Source organism: Jaculus jaculus, chromosome 6, assembly GCF_020740685.1.
Source record: "Jaculus jaculus isolate mJacJac1 chromosome 6, mJacJac1.mat.Y.cur, whole genome shotgun sequence".
NCBI classification, from domain to species: domain Eukaryota; kingdom Metazoa; phylum Chordata; class Mammalia; order Rodentia; family Dipodidae; genus Jaculus; species Jaculus jaculus.
The window spans coordinates 114,661,092-114,683,295 of record NC_059107.1 but is presented as its reverse complement, the minus strand read 5'-3'; the positions used below and the strand labels follow the sequence as shown (position 1 = coordinate 114,683,295).

The window sequence follows — 22,204 nt, the reverse complement described above, 5'->3', positions numbered from 1 at the left end:
TTTAAAAATCCTGAGATATGTTGTATTCTTTATATGGACTGATCCATATGCATAGAGAATTTAAATCTTATTTTATATACCATGTCTATATTAACTTATACTACTAAATTTCCACAATCCAAAAGAATAATCAATTAATCATGTCTGCCATGAGAAGAGGAAGGCAATTAAAAAAATTCTCTTTTCTCACATTGACTTGGAAGTACCTGGAATTCCACGTCTTTACCATAAAAATATCTCTTGAGTCATATATTTGTACAATTCAGTCTGTTTTGGACAAAGCCAACATTATGCTTGCCTTGTTGAGTTTGTAATTGAACAGGTTATTTGAACTCTCTTTGAGATTTTGTTGCACTATCAAGTTGAACAGACAGTTTCTATGTGTTTCCAGTAAGAATCACTGATAACAATGTAGCACCGATTGCATTCATATGACAATCTAACAGAAACAACAGTGGAAGACAAAAAGCACAGCAGGTGCTAATATATTTCATAAAGTGATTTATGGAAGCTGCACTGGACACAACACTTCATATTCTGTACAAGATTTTCTCATTTTTATCTCTATAAGAAACCTGGGGATTAGATGGTATTAACACCTGTCATTGTCTATATTTTATAGATAAAGAAACTATGGTGCAGTTGGATTTAAATAGCATGAGAAGTATGGCTACTCAACCATAAAGCAAAGGTTCTTTCACTATTCTGGCATGTACTTATGTATTTATTATTTAATAGAGTGAGAGACAGGCAGATAGAGAGAATGGGCATACCAGGGCCTTCAGCCACTGCAAACAAACTCCATATGCATGCACCATCTTGTGCATCTGGTTTATGTGGGTCCTGGGAATTGAAGCTGGGTCCCTAGGCTTCCCAGGCAAATACCTTAACTGGTTAACCATCTCTCCAGCCATATTCTACCATTTTAATGTATCCTGACCTGAGGGATTTACAGTGTCATAGTTACCTCTGAGTTGCTAGGACAAAAGACCTGACCAAAAACAGCCTGTGGGAGGAAAGGGTTTACTTTTACTTATAGTCTTGAGGGAAGTTTCATCAGGGAAAGGATGTTAGACCATAAGCTGGACACTACTTCTTTCCTTAGCAGCTGGCAGGAAACAGCAAGAGTGGCATAACTCTGGCAAGAGATTGCTCTTAGGCTTTTAACATCCCAAAGCCTGCTCACACTAACACACCTTCTCTAGCAAGGCTTCATTTCCCAAATTGCCACCAGCTGAGAATCAAGTATTCTGAACACATGAGACCAGGGGGACATTCCATATTGAAACTATAATACCCAGTGTTAATTACATCTTTCTTTGTAAAAAGAAATATTTTGTTTATTAAGGAGAGAGAAAGAAAGAAGGAGAAGAGAGAGAGAGAGAGAGAGAGAGAGAGAGAGAGAGAGAGAGAGAGAGAGAAAGAGAGAGAAAGAGAGAGGCAGAGACAGAGAGAGGAGAGAATAGGCAAGCCAGGGTCTCTAGCCATTGTAAACCAACTCCAGATGCATGTGTCACCTTGTGCATCTGGCTTATGTGGGTACTGGGCAATCAGACATAGGTCCTTAGGCTTCACAGGCAAGCACCTTAACTGTTAAGCTATCTCTCCAGCTCATATTCCATTTTCTTTAGCATTTCTTTCCCAACCATTTCTGCATGAAGAGTCTTTTCCCTAATAGAACAGTTAGGAGCAAGGTAGGTATAATACTTTCTGTTTGTCATCTAATATTATGTGTTAACGTCACCCAGTCATCTGGTTCATGACTCCCTAATTTTCCATCCTCTTGCCATAACCTTCCATGCTTTAGTAAGTTCATTCTAGGCCTTTGCCTTCCTGACATTTTTCTTAAAAGGTCCATCCTTCATTTGTATTCACTCCCATAGTTTAAAGAGCTTCATGAACATTTGGTCTCAGGACAGCTCCTAGAACATCTCTAGTTTTTGAAATCACTTTCAACTTTTTCTTTCCTTCTTTCTGCCAAAAGTTATCAGAGATCATGAGGTGGAAATTTTATTTTTAAATCTCCACATCTCTTTTGAGCATTAGCAGTTTTTCTACATAATTTATTGTTTATGAACATCAAATAAAAATTACTTTCACTTGCTTTTTCTGTTTTCGTGACTCAATTCTTGACTTTTTTTTAACTTCTAAAACATGCTGCACTTGATGTAATGAAGTATGTTTAAACAACGTGGCTAGTGAACTTAGACATTCATGTCAGGTACCTACATGCTTGTTACTTGTAACTGTTCTAAGTCACTTTTTTCTGTCACCTTCTTAAGACAACTTTTTGGAAAACATTTCTTACAATGATCATACATCTTCAAAACAGGGATGTCACACTGAGGCGCATGGCGTTAGTGGGGACACAAGGCACAGGCAGAGATCAGAGCTGGGCCTCTTCCCCTCTGGCCACCTAAGGCTTGTGTCCACCAGTGAGCTGGAGGAGGGGGAGGGGCGGGCATGAAGGTGAGAGAGGGCCAGCAGGAGGAGCTCTCCAGAAAAGACAGAGGCCAGAGGCCTATCATGCCCTGGCACACCTCGCTGGAAGTTTGAGCATTAGCATTTTAATGTGAACTTGACTTTCTTGTCAACTCCTTGGAAACATCTAAGCTAAAATCTAGAATGCATGGATCTGATTCTACCCTTCATTCGTTGAACTAGAGTTTTGTTTTTAAATCCCCTTCCAATTCCCTTAGACTTTTGCATGTTTGCCCATGTTTTAAAAATAAAACATTCCTTCTTTTTTGTGCTATGTCCAGAGAAGTGGGTGAGGTAACTTGTTTTAGCACAACAAACATCTTTATAATGACATTGAGAAGAATAAAATGTGATGTATTGACAATGTTTCTAGGTTTTGTTGTTGTTGTTGACCATTCTTTATTCTGCCTCACTGAACAGTTTGAATGCTGTGGTTTGATCAATGGACCTTCTGACTGGGGGAATAATTTTCAACAAGCTTCTGAGTCCTGTGAATGTACTCCAAACACATCAAAATCATCTTGTATAAGTTATCAGGGAAAAAATGTTTACAAACAGGTGAGAACCAAATCAAATTTGGTATAAGTGGCTTGGTTATTTTCTTTTCAAAATGAAGTTGTGTAGGAATTAAAATGCAGCAAGTACAATTGGGGATCATGATATCAAAATAGTAACAAGTACTGAGAAGAAAAAGGTATTAAAAAATGAAAATATTTCATTTTTTATGGGTTTGGCATAATTTAAATTCAACTTTCATAGTTCAAAGTTAACATTTTACAAGGGAAGTCTGAATACAAATTAAAAGTTTATTTTGTCCTGTCTTTAGTCACCATATTATTTTGTATTTTAAATGTTCTAGAAATAAATACTTTTATTTAATTTTCAAAATCAAGGTATACTTTTTCCTAATTATAGATTCCTTTTCTCAATATATAACATATGTGTAAAAAATGACTTGGTGTTTAGGGGTTTGGTTTCTAGATGTTAAATACACCTACCAATTTATCTGGTTGCAGCTAAAACGTTGCCTTGGATGTTTAAAGCCAACTTAAAGGGTGAGTTTTAGAATTGGACAAGTGACTCAATGAGTAGAGTGCCTGCCTATTACACACAAAGCCCTGAGCTTGATAAAACTAGGCATGGTGGTACATACTTGGGTGGTAAAGTCAGGAGAATCAGAAGTTCAAGGTCATTGTCAGTCATGTAGGGATTTGTGAACCAATCTGGAGCTTCATGAGACTTTGGGTCAAGAAAAGTGAGTTTCAATCTTTCATGTGTTATATGCCACCTAAGTATGTGATTTGTAGGTCTCAATTAAACAGTCAATCAAATAGTTATTGACCAATTCTAGACCTTCTAGAAAACCCTTCTTCATTTACACTGGATGCAAAGCAGTAAACATTTGAGAAATTCTCATGTCTGTCATCCCTTGGAGATCCACTCTAGAATAAGGTACAATGTCTGTACTCACAGATTTAATAGGGGAGAAAGCCAAGTAATTAGGAGGCTTCCATCCAGTGGGTTGTTTGGACAGACATTAACACACATGGCATGGTCTCCATCTAACTTATCTTTGAAGTTTCAGAATGTGGCTTCACAGCAGACATGACTCACCACAAGACTTTTACAAGCTGTTCCTTCTACCAAGAAGGGATTTGTATAAAAATGCTGATTGATATTAGTGTTTCATTAATTTGTTGCCTACTCTGTGTCAGTTATACACTTGCTAGAATCAGAAAAGATTCTGTATCCTTTAGAAGATTATAATCTATTCAGGAGCAAGACATGCAAACATACTTTAATTTGCATTGAATTAATTTCTATAATACCTGAATATTATTTTCAACCTAGCATTATCTTGTTCAGTAACTGCTACTGAGGTAAGGAGAGCTGGTGTCATAGATGTTTAAAGTAGAACTTATTATGAAGAAGCTACTTACAGTATTGTATCATTTTATTGTCAAAGTAACATCAGTAAAAAGTTTTATTCTTGCCTTTACTACTTCTCCTTGATCCCCTTGTCTACTTAATTTTAGCAATGTATGATTTACAAAGTAGAGTGGAAACAGATATATGGTGCCAATGAATATCATTTCCACTTAGGTTGATAAAGAAATTAGTAAACTAGGTTGCATATTGACATGTATTTCTTACTAAAGACAACCAAAAGATGCTTGCTCACATGATAGGTCTCAAAAAGCTCCTAAGAAGATATTTCTTGAAAGTTTGCACATCATTCAGATGAACACAGGATAATAACTGCCTTAGTTTCCTAAAAGGAAGGTCATAAATTCATAAAATACTTCCATCTGTTGTGTGTAATTTTCAAGAAGTCTGGAAAAACAAGCAACCTGGAATGGCCATAATTCACATTTCTCTTTATTTAGCTCCTTGTCTTATGACAAGATAACCTTGTTAACTTGGGAAAAGGAAAAGATATAACCTTCAAATATAATGAATATGACTCAATAGATACAACCATTAATCTCCTAGTCAACCCTAAATGACATGATAATCTTCTCAGACGTTTACTGCTTTGGATCAGATGTGAATGGAAAAAAAATAACCCTTTATGTTCAAGAATGAGGAGGGAAAAGATTTAGCCTTGAGGATAGCTTCTATTTTATTTAGCAAGTAGCAAGATTTTGTTAGCCCCTTGTATACACGTGAGTATCAAACAGATGATACTAATTTATAGCCAGGCTGATGGTACAGTTATAAGCTTGGGTAGTATTTTTCCATTCCTAAAATTGTCCTTATAACTTACAAATGTGAGAATTTTAGTAAATGGTATTTATAAGACATATTTTAAAATTGGAATTCCACACTGGCTTGAGTACACTTCAAAAGAAGTGTAGAGAGTGCAGAGAGGCAGAATTCTAGATTCCTTTTCTTTTTATCAAAGTATTAACATGATGACACATGTAATGACTTAATATAAAATAACTCTTATACTTATTATTCAAGTGTTTTGAAAATCCTTTGTTCTGAAAATGAGCTTGCAATTATTTAAGATCTCAACCATGTACCTTTCTGCTGCTCACAGACCTAAAAATATCCACAGTTAAGGTGATATCTATTCTAAAAAAAAAAAAAAACAAGCATAATCTGAAGAGAGAATAAAATTTCTTATAATTTTAAAAATTGTAAGCAGTCTAATTTCTGGATGTTTTGACCAAGATTTATTCATGTCTATCAGCCCTTAGATTCAGGAACTATGTAGCTGAAAGTAGAAATATCTCCTCCCTTGCTTTTTAGTATATGAACAACGAAGAATGCAGCAAGAGTGCGGTAGGGAGGAGAAAAATAATCTAATTATTTTCTGTTCAATGAGAACCTTGGTGGGAGTGTAAAAAAATTAACTAAAATCAAAAAGAAGAGGAGAAACGACAAAAGGAAAACATGTAATATGAAGGCAGAAAGAGGTTAAGTTGAGGGAAGAACACAAAGCAGGGGGACTAAAGGGAGGAGAAGAGAAACAAAAAAATGCGTGAAACTACTATAATGAAACTTAATAGCCAGTATAAAGTAATTTTAAAAATCCTAAAAGGACTTAATATGAGGTTGAAACTTTAATAAAACTAATGTTTTGTTCTTTTTTTTTTTTCAAAACAGACATGTGTTTCTTTTATACAAGAACTTGTTCAGAAAAATATCATCATAGTTATTGGAATAGCATTTGGACTGGCCATTATTGAGGTACAGTATGATGTGACATGATTGAGTCTTCATTCACTCTATTGTTTATTAGTTCTTCTGATAAATGTTTATATGAGCCAAATAAGAAATCCATTTGCTTTAGAAAAGCCAAAAGTGCAGCATTGCCCTAAATTAGCCTTAAATTGGCAGGGGTAGGATTATAGTCCTATGAGGCAAGAAGGATTCAGGCTGATGTTTCTGAATGACCTTTTTATTGAGAAAGAGTAGAATAAATTTCTACACTGTTCTTAGTCTTAATGGTTTCTGGGAGGAGTTGATGAGCTCTGTAACCCCATGTAGGGCACCTTGGCAAACTAAAGACCTATTCTACCAGAATTTATTTTGGTGATCCAATGAGGTTACTGGGGTTTCTGACACAACATGGATGAAAGGTTACTTATAATGGTGTGTATATTCTGAAGCAGCCACATTGAAAAATTTCACCCCCACATTGGTTACAATCTCCTCATAGCTGGTGGGTGTTCTCACCACCCCATTGATCATTCACCCTCTATATACTCTGTCTCTCTTTGAGGCCACTAGACTTTATGTATCATTACATAGAACTGTCACAGGTGTGGCTGAGATCTTAGATGAGGGTCTCATGACCCTTTCCCACCCATTTCCTCCTATGAGGGAATATCAACAGGTTGGAGTCTATCATATGGCATAGCTGCTTCTGATAAAAATGGTGATAATTGCTTTTTTGTGAGGACTGTGTCACACAACACCTAGGTATCTCTTTCCTATAGAAAAGTAGCACAGGGGTTAACTTTTCCTGAAGTGAGAAGCAAAAGCACCATAGAAAAGCAAAGAACCAACCCTTACATCTTCCTGTTTCTCATCATGATTTTGAAACAGGAAATGAAAATGGAACACAAAGAGTGTGGGGAAAAGTTTTTCTCTTAGTTTATTCCATAGGAATCTAAGATGTTCTGATTTACTCAGCTTGTACTGAGCTGGATAAATTTTTAAGAACATTCTAATTGAGGCTTATATATTACTCTCAATTTCATTATTGATGCTGAGAAAAAAATATACCACATGATATATACCTTGATAGACTTTCTTGGCATAGGTTTCTCTCAACTGAAGAATAATTTTGTATGGCCCAAAGATCTTTGCCAAGAAGATGAAATAAAGCTGTTTCAAAGAAGCATTTTTGGAATTATCCCAAGTCTTGAATAATGTAGAGACCAAGTCAGTCAGATTCACTCACAAGCATATTTCAGTCCATTAGCAAGAACTCACACGATGTGAGGTAGCTCCCTGGTTCATGATACCTTGGGCTGGTGAACTTAGCTGAATGACATTGGCTTCATCCTAATGGAATGCTTGTTTCATTTCCCCTTGGTCTGTTTAGTAGATTTTTCTACCTCTTACTCATGTCACATTACTGCTTGGTAGGAATTGTAATTGAGATTAAAGCAATTTAATATTCCAAGTGCTCATTTAGGTTACTGTGGAATTTCCTAACTAAGTACTATAAAGGGTTAGAATTATTAGCAGCAAATTGTGCTATTGAATATTACTTTCTTACAGCCCATATTAATAGGTCTAAATGTAAAAGATTTTCTGTTGGCAGGATTTGACTGCCTTGATGTCTGATATAGGATAAAAACCAAATGATACTTTGCATGAGACCTTTTCTTTTGGTTCTGCCATTTGAAAATGCCCTTTGTTTCTTCACTTCACGTATGAGTTCATGCTAACTCAGAAATAAGAGCTAATGACATAGAAATTAACACAGAATCACATATATAGTCATAGTCATAGAAACACATAACACACATATGCTTGTATTCTGATAAAGTAGACTTTAAGCACATAATTGGGGCTAGAATTGTAACTTGATGATAGAATATGTGCTTATTATGTTCAGAGAATTGAGTTCAATTTGTCAACATGATAAATAAATAAGGTCTTTAAATGAGATTACCTATTAAATTACATGTTATACCTAAATTTAGATAGTTGTCTAAGCTTGGGACACTTATGGATGCTTTTAAGAAGTTTCTTGAGTCAAAGGCCAAAATATAAGGAAACAATTGATTAGTGAGGCTGAAAGCTTTCATATCGTAGCCAAATGTATTGCCAAGAATCTAAACTTACTCAGTTGACTATAAGATTGCAAGAGGAAGAGTGCATGTCAATATTTTATGAAATTGGTGTCTTTCATGTACTTATTACCTGTTTAGATGCTTTATTGATTCTCCTAAGTATCTCTCCAGGGAAATACCTGACTAAAATTTTTCCATACAATTTATAGGTATGGAGTTCATGTGGTACTGTTGCCATCAAATGTAACAACTTTAAAAAATATTTTATTTATTTGAGAGAGGGAAAGAGGCAGAGAGGGAAAGAGGCAGAGAGGGAAAGAGGCAGAGAGAGAGAGAGAAAGAGAGAGAGAAAGAGAGAGAGAGAGAGAGAGAGAGAGAGAGAGAGAGAGAGAATGGGCACGCCAGGGCTTCCAGCCTCTGCAAATGAACTCCAGATGCATGCAGTACCTTGTGCATCTGGTTCATGTGTGTATTGGGGAATCAAACTGAGGTCCTTTGGTTTTGCAGGCAAGTGCCTTAACCACTAAGCCAGCTCTCCAGCCCAAATCTAACAACTTTTTAATGAGTCCAGTTAAATTGTGATTTCTAGATTATGTGTAGATATGGCAAATGGTTGGCCCAAAGAATTATTTAAATATTTTTATTAAGTTCCTTAGCTAAATCCTGCATTTCCTCTAGAGTTTGAAGGAAAAGAAAAGCATTTTATATCCCATCTTCCTTTATTCAAAATAGAGCTTTGAAAATAGTCATCTGTTTTCTAATATACAAAAATATACCTACACATGCATTTTAGCCTCATAGCCATCTTGACATTTAACCTAGCTTTCTTGCGTCCTAAGTTCAAATTCAAGAAAACATGAGGATATATATAGAGAGAAAATAGCTTCTCATAAATAATTCTAAGGAAACAGAAGCAATTACCTCCTTGCAGAAAATATATGCAGACCATCTTCCCAGGAAAAAAAATCATGTGGAAAAGAACCCCCTTCACATTTAGATCTTAAGAATAGGTTTTGCTGGGTTATTTTCAAGATGTGCACCTAAGGGATTCTTCTCAAACTACACGCTAGAAATCTTATAAGATTCTTGGTCCTGCCAGAAAAATTTGTTCATGGATGTCTTTGGAATTTTCATTATTTAGATTTAAACAACCAGCTTATTATCTTTATTTGATTATATAAACATATGCACAAAAAATGGTCAGCACCATGTCTCTTCACCTTAATTAAATAAGAAAGAAAAGATCAACTAGAGGAAATCGTCATTAATTAATAGGATGAAAGTCATCCTCACAGGAACTCTTGGAAGCAAAGCAATTCAAAGAGAAATGATCATTTTACCACACTTTTTGGACTGTTTCAGAGAATGGAAACCTATGCAAATCACTTACCACATTTGTTGTAACTCTTGGTATACATTTTTTACTGTTTTTCTGAACAATCACAAATGCTCTTCACAGAGACAAAAGTGCAAAAGCGTGTGATATTAGTGCCTCACTTTATGGTCAGTTGATGAGTTGGTGGCTTTTGTTCCAAGGATATATGTCAGGTGCCTTATCTTGCTAATTTGGCCATTTCATCATTCCTTGCTAACACTTATCCTTCAAACTTTAAGTCTGGGATCAAGGCCAAAAATTAAATTTTAGCTCTGAATTTTAGAATATTCTGAATGAAAGCCATTGTGTTGGGATGGCCAAATAGATTATGTCAATTCGTCTTCTCTTTTTTCTTTTTTTTTTAAGAAGGAAGGAATATTTGTCAAGAGTGCCCATACGAATTGCATTTCCAGCAAGGTATTAGTGAGCAAAATGTCAGCACAATAGGAGTGCTAGAGGTGATTCAGCAAAATGGTACCTTACTCTTCTCCTGCCTCCCTTCAGAGGGGGCTGGTGGACAGGCAGGTGGTGAGGATACTCCATCTGTAATGCACAGGTCCTTTCTGACATTTCTGCTTCAAAGACAGAACATGACAGTCACCAACTATAGAGCCAATCAGAACAAGTTGGAGATCCCTTGCTTTCAGAAAAGCTAGTGAGATGGAAATTATGACCTAGATCTTTTGTTTGTCATTGTTACTTCAAAAGAAATCCCTAAATTTAGCTATTCCCCATAGTTTAGAAGCATTTTCTTTGAAAAAGTTACTTCATATTTTTACATTCCTAGCATTGCTTAAAAACTATAGTAAGAGAAATTTTAGACTCCTTGGTTTTTATGTAGATGATCTAGACCAGATGGCCATAGTCTTTTAATGGAAGCAATAGGTATATTTAGCTCCCAGAAGCCTGAGGTCCCCAGAGCACCAGGAAATATGCCCTACAGGCAGATGTACATAGTGGGGAAAGGGAGCAGCTCCTCAGGTAGCAGCTTTTACTGATCAGTTAGGCAGGGCCACTGAAGGCTAACTGGTCTGCTGAAAACCCCTATTAAGATGCACATGCACCACCTCCCCCCCCACAATACTCTTTTTCTCTCTCTTCTCTCAGAGTCTTTTCAGTGCTCTTCTGTTCCATCAGCGCTTAACTTTCCATGAGAGATTCAATAGACAGGCTATTGCCACATCCTTGTTTTATTCTTTAAATCCCATGTTAATCCTGTATTGCATTCTCTAGGTACTTGGTTTGGTGTTTTCCATGGTGCTCTACTGCCAGATTGGAAGCAAATAAACCCGTGGACCTGACACCTTATCAGTGGACCCCCTTAAATTTTGTTTTGGCTTTGTAAATTTAAATACATGAGTATGTATATATCAGGAACAATTGTCCTATTAAAATATTACACCTAGCTGGATTGCAGATATTGTCTACATATTAAACATATTTAAGATATGAGGGGCATAAGGAAAATGAATGTGTAATTTTGCTCAAAATAAAGATGACATTGTTTACATTGGTGCTTTCATGTCTGACCATTGTGTTCAGGTGTTTCTGTGCTTGAAATGTTCATTTGGAGCCACCCAGTGGAATGAACTTCATTTTCAAGTGACAGGACTATAGATAGCTAAGGCAGTGAATCTGGAATTTTTTCAAAACCAAGACACTCTTCTTGAGAGGTGAGGTGTGGCAACCATTGCTGATGAGGTTGAGTTAAATTTGAAGCTGAAATAATTGAGAATGGTCCCGATGCAAGAGTCACATCTCCTTTCTCTCATAGTGCCAGTGACTGATAATAGTGCCTCTCTTTTTCTGCATAGGTACTGAGGGAAAAAAGTAAAGAGTAGCCACTATCAGTCACAGAATATCTGGTTCTTCTCTGGCCTTTCCTCTGGGGATACAATAGTTATAACAGTATTTTCTTTCTAGTTCTTGAAAAACTATTCTGGATTTTACTTTCTACCAAAATCTAACATACATGAGCCAAGTGAATAAATATTAAGCATGTAGCTCTGTGGACAGGCATTTACTCATGTATACACTATCCTGATGAAAATATTCTCAGCAAGCTGAATGCTCCTCATGCCACCTCCCGGGGCATGCTGGAATTGGCTCAAGCCCACTCATCAGAGGAGATTGTATCTCCTCACAACTCTGTTCAATCTCATCAGTTGGTAGCTTGAAACCCACCACTGAGGGAGAATTTGCACTATGGAAAATGGTAAATGCTGTAGTCAGGACGTTTTTGGAGTGTGTGTATCAGTCTATTAAAACTGACTCCTACTCCCGCAGGTACATTTTGTCTGGTCTTAAACCTCCTCTCACTGGAATAAAGTTTGCACTCTGGATTATTTTACACAGATTTTTGTCTAAATTTTATCTATGTTGTTGCATGCAGCTTCTTTTCATTCTCATGGCTGTATAATATTCCACATAAATATATTGCAATGTGTTTATTCATTTCTCTGTTGGTGGATATTTGGTTTCACAGTTATAATAAAGCTTCCATAAACATCTTTTTACATGTTCTGTGGTAGATATATGTATTTCCAGATACATACTTATATGCATGTGTGTATGTGGGTGGATTTTTTTTATGTATATATGTGTTAAGGTATAATAAATTGTTCAAGAAATTTTCTAAATATTTTTAATAAATTATATCCATACCCAAAAAGTATGACAGATTCAAGTCTGTCTTCTGAGATAAGTACAAGTACAGAAGGCAGTTTTTGTTAAATGTGTAAGTGATGGGCATGGAATGGGAAACTTGGGGAATATCTGGTGGGTTGGGCACACCTTTCCGGAGCTATTCTGTCAGTGATAAAAATAAATGTCCTTCTGTGAGCACACTTCATCTACCAAGAACTATAGTGCCAAGTATTTTTTCATTATCTCGTTTCTTTTCACCATATATTTATGAAATAGGAACTGTCAGTATTCCATGTTGTATGTGAGAAAACAGAAGCTTAGAGAAGGTATGCAACTTGTTTAGACCCAAACACTTAACTGACAGGACTGGAATTCTGACCATGACCAATGCCTCTCAAATCCTGACTGATAATCAGCCTGGCTTTCTCATAATAAATCCATCGATGAAATTGCCATATTTTGTTGCCATTATCTCTGTTAGTATATTGAAACCCCTTTAAAACATTGGTTTTTAAATTTGTGTTTATATACCCAGCACACTGTGATTAGCACATAATTAGCACACAGTGAATCGTGGCTAAAAACAACAGATTTACTGAGCACTTACTGTGTGTCTAAACATATTCTAAGCACTTTTCATAGAGTAACTCATTTAACTTAAAGCAAGCCTCTTAGGCTATTACTGTTAGACCCATTTATATACAAGACAACCTCTCCCTAGAGAGACTGATTTAAGGCATACAGTTAGTAGGTGAAGAAAATGTGATTTGCTTTCAGTGGCACAGAATGCTTCCTATTTCATTCATCTTTGCAGTGTTGTTAAAGGAACAGTAGTAAAATGAATATTAAAATGTCTTTTGTATGTCAGAAAAATATTAAGGACTCAATAAATATTATATGGCATCAGTGATGCCAAGAAATCTGCCAGTCAGGGTTGGCAGGAAAATGGAAACCCTCTAGCCCTTTCATACATTACCCATATAGTACACGGAAGCAATATGCTGGTAGCTTGAACTTTCAAAACAGCTGACTGAATTGCTTAAGTAATCAAGTTCTGGAGGCCCAGAATTTCATGAACAAGGTGCTGGTATATTTAATTCCTACTGAGGATTCTTTTCTGGCTTGCAGACAACTCCTTCTTGTGGGTCCTCATTTGGGGTAAGGCATATGATCTATATGTACTCCTAGGAGGACAATAATCCTATCAGCCCAAAGTCTCACTGCATGATCTTATTTAATAGTGCTTTCTTATTTCAAATACCTCCACAGTGGGAATTGGAGCTACAATATGTAGATTTTAAGTGGACACAACTCACTCCATAATAATTAGTTACACAGAAGACAGACAAGGCAAATAGCCAATGTGAATGTGAAGCCAACTAGAGATTAGCAACAGTAGGAATTTGCTAACAATTAGGAGTAGAAGGATGGTAATAAACACTTGGATCCAAGGTCATATAGTACAAGATGGAACCATGACGAAGAACCCAGAGGAAGGATTTGACTGACAGGAATTCGAGAAATAAAAGTGACTTAGCAGTTATTACCAGAAGAAGAGAGGCATGCCCTTGCTTCTTCCCTTCAGCTCACTTCAGTCTTTCAGGAGACATTCATTGCTTGAACTCACTGACAAGCCTGAAAATAAGAGAGCCTGGGAATATAGTTTCTACTGATGCAAAGCACAGCTGGGAGTGGGAAAAGCCTTGCCTGAGAGCAGAAAGGGAAGAAAAAAACATCATAACAACTGTGAGAATTAGAGAGAAAGGCACACAGGTGCTCAACTTTTGAGAAAGGTTATCAACATGGTGGAAAGCATAATGAAGAAAAGTTTAGAATTTTCATGGGAAAATGTGCACTTTCTACATTCTTTTTCTTCTATTGGCTAAAGGTCATAGCATTTTAGGGAGACGAAAGACTTCAGAGCAGATGTTTTAAATTAGAGGGCATTTTGCCTGTCAGAGAATATTTGTCAATATCTGGAGACATTTTTGGTGATCACATCTGTGTAAAGAGGAGGGGCTACTGGCATCTGGTGGGCAGAGGCTAGGAAAGCTGCCGTGCATTCTGTTCTACACAGGAACATGTCAAACTGAAGGAATTATCCAATCCAAAAGTCCATAGTGTACAGGGTTAAGTGACCCTATACTGAGAATCAACTATGAATAATAATAATAACAATAACAAAATTGTTAATTCCTTACCAGAAACAGTAGCATGCATATGTCTGTAGAAAGAAATTCACAATTTTGTAAAATGTGTACTGCACACACATGAAGACCAATGTTTGGATCCAGCACCAATGATGTGCCAGGGAGGAAGAGAGTTGAGGATCCCCATGGCTTACTTGCTAGCTGATCCCACTTAATCCAGGTGTACAAAGGTGAGGCAAGTGCAAGGTAACACATGCCCACAAGGTGGCACAAGCATCTGGAGTTTGGTTTCTGGCTGAGGCCAATTCTTTCTCTAAAAATGTTTGAGAGGTATTTAAAGAGACATCCAATGTTGAAATCTGGCCTCCTAATGCATGTGTACACATGTTCACTTGCACACATAAGTGTGTGCCTATACATATACAGACACACACACACACACACACACACACACACACACACACACACACAGAGAGAGAGAGAGAGAGAGAGAGAGAGAGAGAGAGAGAGAGAGAGAGAGACTAGGCTTGGGTTAGAAGCTGTCATATACTAGCTCTGATACTTCCTTTTGCGACCATTGCAAATCATTTTGCTTCCTCATTTTTAAGTAATCAATTTTATCAAGATTTTCAAATCCTCAAGTACTACTCAAAGATCTCCAAGTACTAACTGCTGAAATGTGTGTAGATTTCTGTGGTAGGATAATGAGACTACTTATTTAGTAGTTCATTTGCTTCTTAATTTTGTTTTAGGGAAGCTTTGACTACTTGAAGGATATTAACTTGAGATTTAAAAATAAGTTCATTCTTTACCTTGAAGCTTCCAAGATGAAATCAGGATGCTACAAAGTATATTATCTTTTGAAGAATTTGCTAAGAACTTTAAGAACAAAACAAAAACAACTTCCTCCTTCTTCCCATTACATAGCAAGTTACCTATGAACACTCCCTCCTGGAGGAGGAGGGATGCTAATAACTCTTAGGAAGTAAATAACTCGCAGGTTTTGGGAAGCTTCTGAAACGTACCCACTTCACACTCCTCAAGGTTGCAGAAGCTGTTAATAATTGCTGGAGAAGAGAGTCTCCTGCCAGCTGCCTACAAGTTGTGCAGTGAACTCTAGTAATGTAGCTTTTCTGAGTAGTCTGATAAGTTGGGGAGGGCTTTGTGGTGATGCAGCTGCCTTTGAGTCCTGTAACAACCCCTTACCTGTGTTCTTTAAGTAATCCCAATAAGCTTACTGGTTCACCAAGTTGGATTTCAGTATAGTCATTATTCTGTTCTATCATCTGTGCTCTATGTCGTGTGAATAGATGTCTGTTATCTATCTCTAGGAAGAATTTCATGCAACACCCTCAAAGAAGTCATTCAATGTCAAGGAAAATGTTCCTCAAGTTGAAATTACTCCTTGTATTTGGAGATGCTTTTATGATTCTCCATCCATTGACTACAAGATCCTTCATCAAAACACAGTCCATTTTTCCTACTTATCTCCAGACACCTTTTTATACACACCCTACAAGCCTTCAACTTTCTTCTCTTCTGTTATTCCTTCAAGTCTTTTCTATGTTCTTCCCTGCCACACTAATGATTTTAATATTTCTTCCAGATCTAGCTAGATTGTCACTTGCTCTATGATTCTTTACTGGAACCAATCATGACAAAATTAATTATTCCATTTACTTGTATTTTCTCATAGCATATTACACCTAAAATATTATCATTTTATTAAGAATATATCATTTCTATTTATTTATTTGATTGTTGGAGAGAGAGAGTGAAACAGATATATATAGAGAAAATAGTCACACTGCAGCCTTCAGCCACTGCAAACGAACTCCAGATGCATGAGCCACCTTGTGCATTTGGCTTTACATGGGTCATGGGCATCAAATCTGGTTACTTGGGCTTCACAGGCAAGTGCCTTAACCACTAGGAAGCCATCTCTCCAGCCCCCCTAAATGATCATTTCTATAATCTGGTACATGTGAAGGATTTGTCCTGTGAAGACATTTCATTGACTATCAATGTAATAATAATAATAACAATAATAATAATAGCAAAAACATGTAGTTCCTATTATATATCAGTTACTCTTTTAATGAATTCATATATTTATTCCATTTCACAATTCTCTTCTTAAAGTTATCCTTAGTTTTTGGGTAAGTAAAATGTAACACAATTATCCTGGTTCTACATATTACAATATTAAACCATATCTTTCTACATCTCTTGTGAAAGAGCTAATTTGATCAGATTCTTTCAAAGTAGCTGAATTGCAGAGAATAGTATGTGAACATCTGACAACGTTGACATTTTTCCATAAAATGCTATTTTCATCTCCCTCACCTTCCCACTGTGTGTACCCTCCCATCATAACATTTATCACACGCATTTGTTTCCCTGTCCACATCTCTTTTTTCACAAAAACAAATGTGTATTTTATTACTTTGTGTTCTACCCATTTGTAGCCTGGTAAGTGCAAGATATATGCTAAACCAATATGTATTAAATGAAAAAGAAAAAGATGGTTCTTGCATTTTTAAGGACATTAGAATGGCTACACCCATAAATGAAAGTTTATTAACGCACACCACTTATATACAAGTAACTTGACTCCAAGAGAGGAGATGAGAATACACTGTTCTTTTACATGAGATAAGTTTGTTTAGTAACGTCTTTTACCTACTCTTTCTGTTAAGACCTATATATAGAATCTGGAATCAGATTTATTAGGATTATAGTCATGACTTCATAATCAAGTGGCTAAGAAATCTTGGACATATTAATTTCTCTGTGCCTCACCCAAAAACCAAGGAAAAGATTAAATAAGACAACACACAAACTGTTCAGAACAAACAGTATAGCTACTACTCAGTACATATCAGTACATGTAGCATCATAATTATTATAATTAACACTTAACGGCCCATACTCTTATTTTTATTATGAAGCTTTATATGTCAAAGAATGTTCCAGGTATCCACAACTTCATTTTCAAAGTCCTGTCACTTAAAAATGGATTTGACAGGGCTGGAGAGATGGCTTAGCAGTTAAGTGCTTGCCTGTGAAGCCTAAGGACCCTGGTTCGAGGCTCAATTCTCCAGGACCCACGTTAGCCAGATGCACAAGGGGTGCATGCATCTGGAGTTCATTTGCAGTGGCTTGAAGCCCTGGCATGCCCATTCTCTCTCTCTCTCTCCACCTACCTCTTTCTCTTTCTGTTACTTACAAATAAGTAAATAAAAATGAATGAAAAAAAATTTTAAAAAATGGAGTTTGATAACTCTTCCAGAAAATAATAAAGCTTTTGCTACGAACCCTTTTCCACATCTTTTCTTCAGCTATTGTGTTAGAAGTGGAACCTAAAAGACAGTTTTGAAACAATGGGCCAGAAATGAAATCTCAGAGGGTGACAGGCAATAATGAGAAGGGATGTAACAGGCCATCATAATTATATTAAATAGCACACATTAAGACAAACAGAGGTACAGAGTGGTTAGCTTTGTTGGCAAGATGAGACCCAAATAAGTCATGTCTGTTTAAAATAATCTGAGCATCTATTGTGGCAAAGCCAAGAGCAATAGCTAGTGAAGGCAAACATGGCATTGAACCTGGCTTACAAGATCTCCAAGAATAATTCATGACACTGTTTCAAGTGATTCCAATAGAACATGAGGTTCTTGGCAGAAATTGTGATCTTTGGAAAACAGGTTAGGGTTCATGGCAACATTGGAAATGAAAATTATCAGGGATGTTATAATGAAGAAATTATTAGTAAGTTCATAAGTAGTAGTGAATTTTTTAAATAACAAACATGCTTAATGTAGAGGCAGAAAAGTCAGTCCATTAAGCCCAATTCATACTCAAAAGTACAACTATTAGGAGTGTATAATGAGCATTAGAATGTGGCCTATGCTAGTTGAATAGAAAGGGTGAGTCTCTTGGGTCTAGAAGCTGGAACTATGGCTTATAAATGGTGTTTGTTCTGTGTGATGCTGGCTAACTCTCCAATACATCTTTATCCTTACTAATTGTCCCTTAGTGGCTCAAATCTCTCTACTTTGGACAGTACTTTCAAAAGTCCCAAAGATCTAAAAATCCTTCAACAGAAGGAAAAAGTTTCTGAGAGAAGAGCCAACTTTCCTTCCTGGGAGACATCCAGCCATAAATAAAAAATAAAAAATATCTTGGAAATAATAGTAGAGGGGAAATATGAACTAGAACTTCCAATGTCCATACTACCTAGTTTTGTCTCATATGTAATTATATATGTGTATATAAAGGATACACATCCTTTATATGGTCAGATAATAATAATGTGGATCTGGGTTAAAGAACATGTAATATCCAGAAGGGGAAAACAAAGTAAAAATGTTTAGGATCATGAGACCACTAAATGTCAGAAAGAAAATGGCTGTTCAAATATTTTTTCTCAAATTCATGAATTAAACTTGCAATTTTGGCTGATCTGTAACTGAAGGGAAAAATGTTGGTAAGATAACTAAAATTACTATGTAACTTATACAATCATAAAAAAATGAAAGACCTTTGGAGGGAGGATAAGGGCAAGAATGAACATTCATGTAGCAGATATCAGCAATTTTCCCATAAAGATTTTGAAGTGATTGGTGATTATATTGTTTGGCTGAGATTGATTACTGCTCACATAAGGGGAACTCCATGAAAACTAGTTTCCTGCTCACTAGTACCTGTGTTTATTTGTGCTGTTAAATTCCATAAATTTTCTCAGGGTCATTTATTAAAAGTACCTGCATTCCACCTTCAATAACACAATGACCTTAGAACACACCCTGCAATTGTTGCATATTTTCTTACTCTCAAACCTGTTTACAAGAAGTACAAATTCCATGGCTGCCTTTTTGTACTAACTTCATGGTAGAATTCCGGACAGCTGTTTAAGTGACTTTCCTATACTCAAGCTCTAACAGTGCATAGCTATTATTTTTTTCAGTGTTCTGTAGTGTGTAGGCCTCAGTAGCCATTCATTTAAAGCAACACTGCTCTATCTTCTGTTGTGTCTAAGGTAGGTGAAAATCTTTTTTTAAGCTTGAAAATTTGTGTCATATGTGTCTGTGGAATCAGACATGGCAGCCTACATTGTAAAAGTTTGTAACATTTGGTTTAGAATGTCATAGTGACACATAACTTCCCTAAGGTTTGAACTGAAGCTCTTCATCATCCGTGTGTGTGTGTGTGTGTGTGTGTGTGTGTGTGTGATTAGTTTCCTGCTCCCATGAAACTTCCTGAAGTTCACTTTACTGTCAACTAAATTTCCAAGTGAATTTGCATTTGCTTATTGAATCTGCATATTATTTATGACATTCAATTACAGAGATTTTATAGTATATTTTATATCTAAAAGAGCTGCTAGTCCTTGTGATAGACATTACAGAGTTTTAGAAGACAACACTAGAGCAAATAGCATATGAAAAAAATTGGATCCATACTTTACTTTTTATCATGAATACACACTAGGACCATCCTAGAAAAGAAATCATAGGCTGGAGAGATGGATTAGTGGTTAAGGCGCTTGCCTGAGAAGCCTAAGGACTCATGTTTGACGCTCCAGATCCCATGTTAGCCAGATGCACAAGGGTGAAGCAAGTGCAAGGTCTCACATGTCCACTAGGTGGCACAAGTTTCTGGAGTTCAATTTCAGTGGCTGAGGCCCTGGTGTGCCAATTCTTCTGTCTCTCTCAAATAAAAAAATTAAAAAAGAAATCACACAAATCATACAGGATAGCTTAATTCTTTTATAATCTGTAAGTGAAGAAATTCTTATGAATTATTTCATAAAATCCAGAAGCCCTAAGCAACAGCATAGAAATCAAACTGTAGTTAGCAAAGCTAAACATTAAGGACAAGCTGGTAAAAGAAATATTTGCAACTGAGTGTACTATTTCCCCTTATATGCAAAGGACTATCTAAAACACAAAAAGGATAAAAAACCCAAATGAAAACTGGTAAAACAGAAAAGACAGTGTTTGGAAAATAAATGCAAATAACTTTTGAAATAAAATAACTATGAGATTAAGTTAGACCTGCTGAGAAACCATTTCTTACATCTCAGGTCAGTATGCATCTAAAAGCTTAAGTATGTATTTTGTTGGCAAGGTGCGTAGAATCTAACTTCTTTCATAGAATTCAGGAGGAGTTACAGAATGGATCAACCTCTATGAAAGAGAATTGGGGACATTGAAGAAAACTGCACATCCAATTCCCCTTTTACTCTGTAATCTCAAATTCTAAAGAAGCTACTTCCAGATGCATCTCCACCAACACAAAGCAACACACACAGACCTTGCACATTCCAGTGTGATTGTGACAACAAAAAACTTGGATTGAGTTAAATGTCTACAAAGGACTAGCTGAATAAAACTAACTGCACTCATGGGGATAACACACAGATGGCAAATAAAAAAAAAAAGGTAAAGAAAATTAAAAAAGGATATCTTCAGTCCAACTGCTGTGAAATGATCTCAAGGCTATATTTTCTAAGGGAAGAATCAATAAATATTAGACATTTAATTTACTGGCACTTAAATTTGGATTTTTCAGATTTTAGGCAATGATGAATTAATTTATATTTATTTTAGATTTTTAATTTTTTTGGAAGGTGTAATCTATGCACATTTGTGTGCAGATGCAGTGTGTCCCAAGTGTAGAGACCAGAGGAAGGTGTCTGGTGTCCTCCTCTATGGCTCTTCTGCATGATTCCCCAGAGTTAGGGCCCTTTATTGAACCTGAAGCTGACATTTTCAGTTGGACTGGCTGACCAGGGCACTCCAGTGATCTTCCTGTCTCTACTTCCCTCAGTGCTGGCTTTATAGCCATGTATGGCCAGGTTGGCTTTTTACATGGGTACTGGGATTAAACCCAGGTTCTCATGCTTACTCATGGAACCATCTTCTCAGCCCAATTTCTATTAATTATAAGTCATCCAACTTATTGAACCTTTGGATAGTAAGATTAATGCATTTTAAATAATGAAATTATATTGGGTAAGTTTTGTCACAATGAAACTCAACTACACATCAATATCAACCATAACAAAAATCCTAGAAAATCCTCAAATATCTCAAAAGTAACCAACATAATTGAAATCAGTCTTAATTCATAGTATTAATATAACATTTGGATGTACTTTGAGTAGATGAAAATGAGAGCATAACAATCAACATTAATTGCATGTAGTTATGTGAATGTTTTGAGGGAGCTTCCATTTTTAATAAGTTGCAAAAAGAGAAAAATCAAATATTTATTTTAAAAGAGTGAAAATGGAAAAACATCAAAGATAAAAGAAACAACAATAAAATAGGTAGGTAGTAGGAAAACCCAGAATATTTGATTTTTTTTGAAAAAAATGAATGCAATAGTCAACCTCTGGAAGTTCCAACCAAGTTAAAGGGAAGAAAAAAATGTGATATTCCAACATGAAACATAAAAATGAAGGCAACATTACTGACCCTTTAGCTATTGAAAGGATAATAAGAAAACATGGAACTTTACAGGATAAATTTGACAATTCAATTTAAAAGAATGAATTCATTTGAAATGATAAGTATCAAAACTACAAAAAGAAACATAAACTATCAACTATTAGAACTAATAAGAGTGATTTTAATAAGGCTAATAGATATATAAATAAAAATAATCTTTCTTTATGTCCATCCCCAACTAACAATAGACAAAGAAGTGGAAAAACCTACCTTTTACAGTAAGATTAAAATATCATCAAATATCTAGGATGAAGTAAACAGAATATGTATTAA

General features: G+C 36.0%; 1 protein-coding gene across 1 annotated transcript in view; it reads left to right on the top strand.

The window, feature by feature from the left end:
- The window catches only part of Tspan8 (tetraspanin 8), a 36,536-nt gene extending 24,792 nt beyond the window's left edge, over window positions 1–11,744 (top strand). Inside the window, exons 6-8 of the mRNA XM_004650101.2 lie at window positions 2,902–3,039; window positions 6,097–6,180; window positions 10,849–11,744. Coding sequence (XP_004650158.1) covers window positions 2,902–3,039; window positions 6,097–6,180; window positions 10,849–10,902 — 276 coding nt within the window. The 3' untranslated portion in view covers window positions 10,903–11,744. The remainder of the gene's footprint in view (window positions 1–2,901; window positions 3,040–6,096; window positions 6,181–10,848) is intronic.
- The last annotated feature ends 10,460 nt before the right edge of the window (window positions 11,745–22,204 follow it).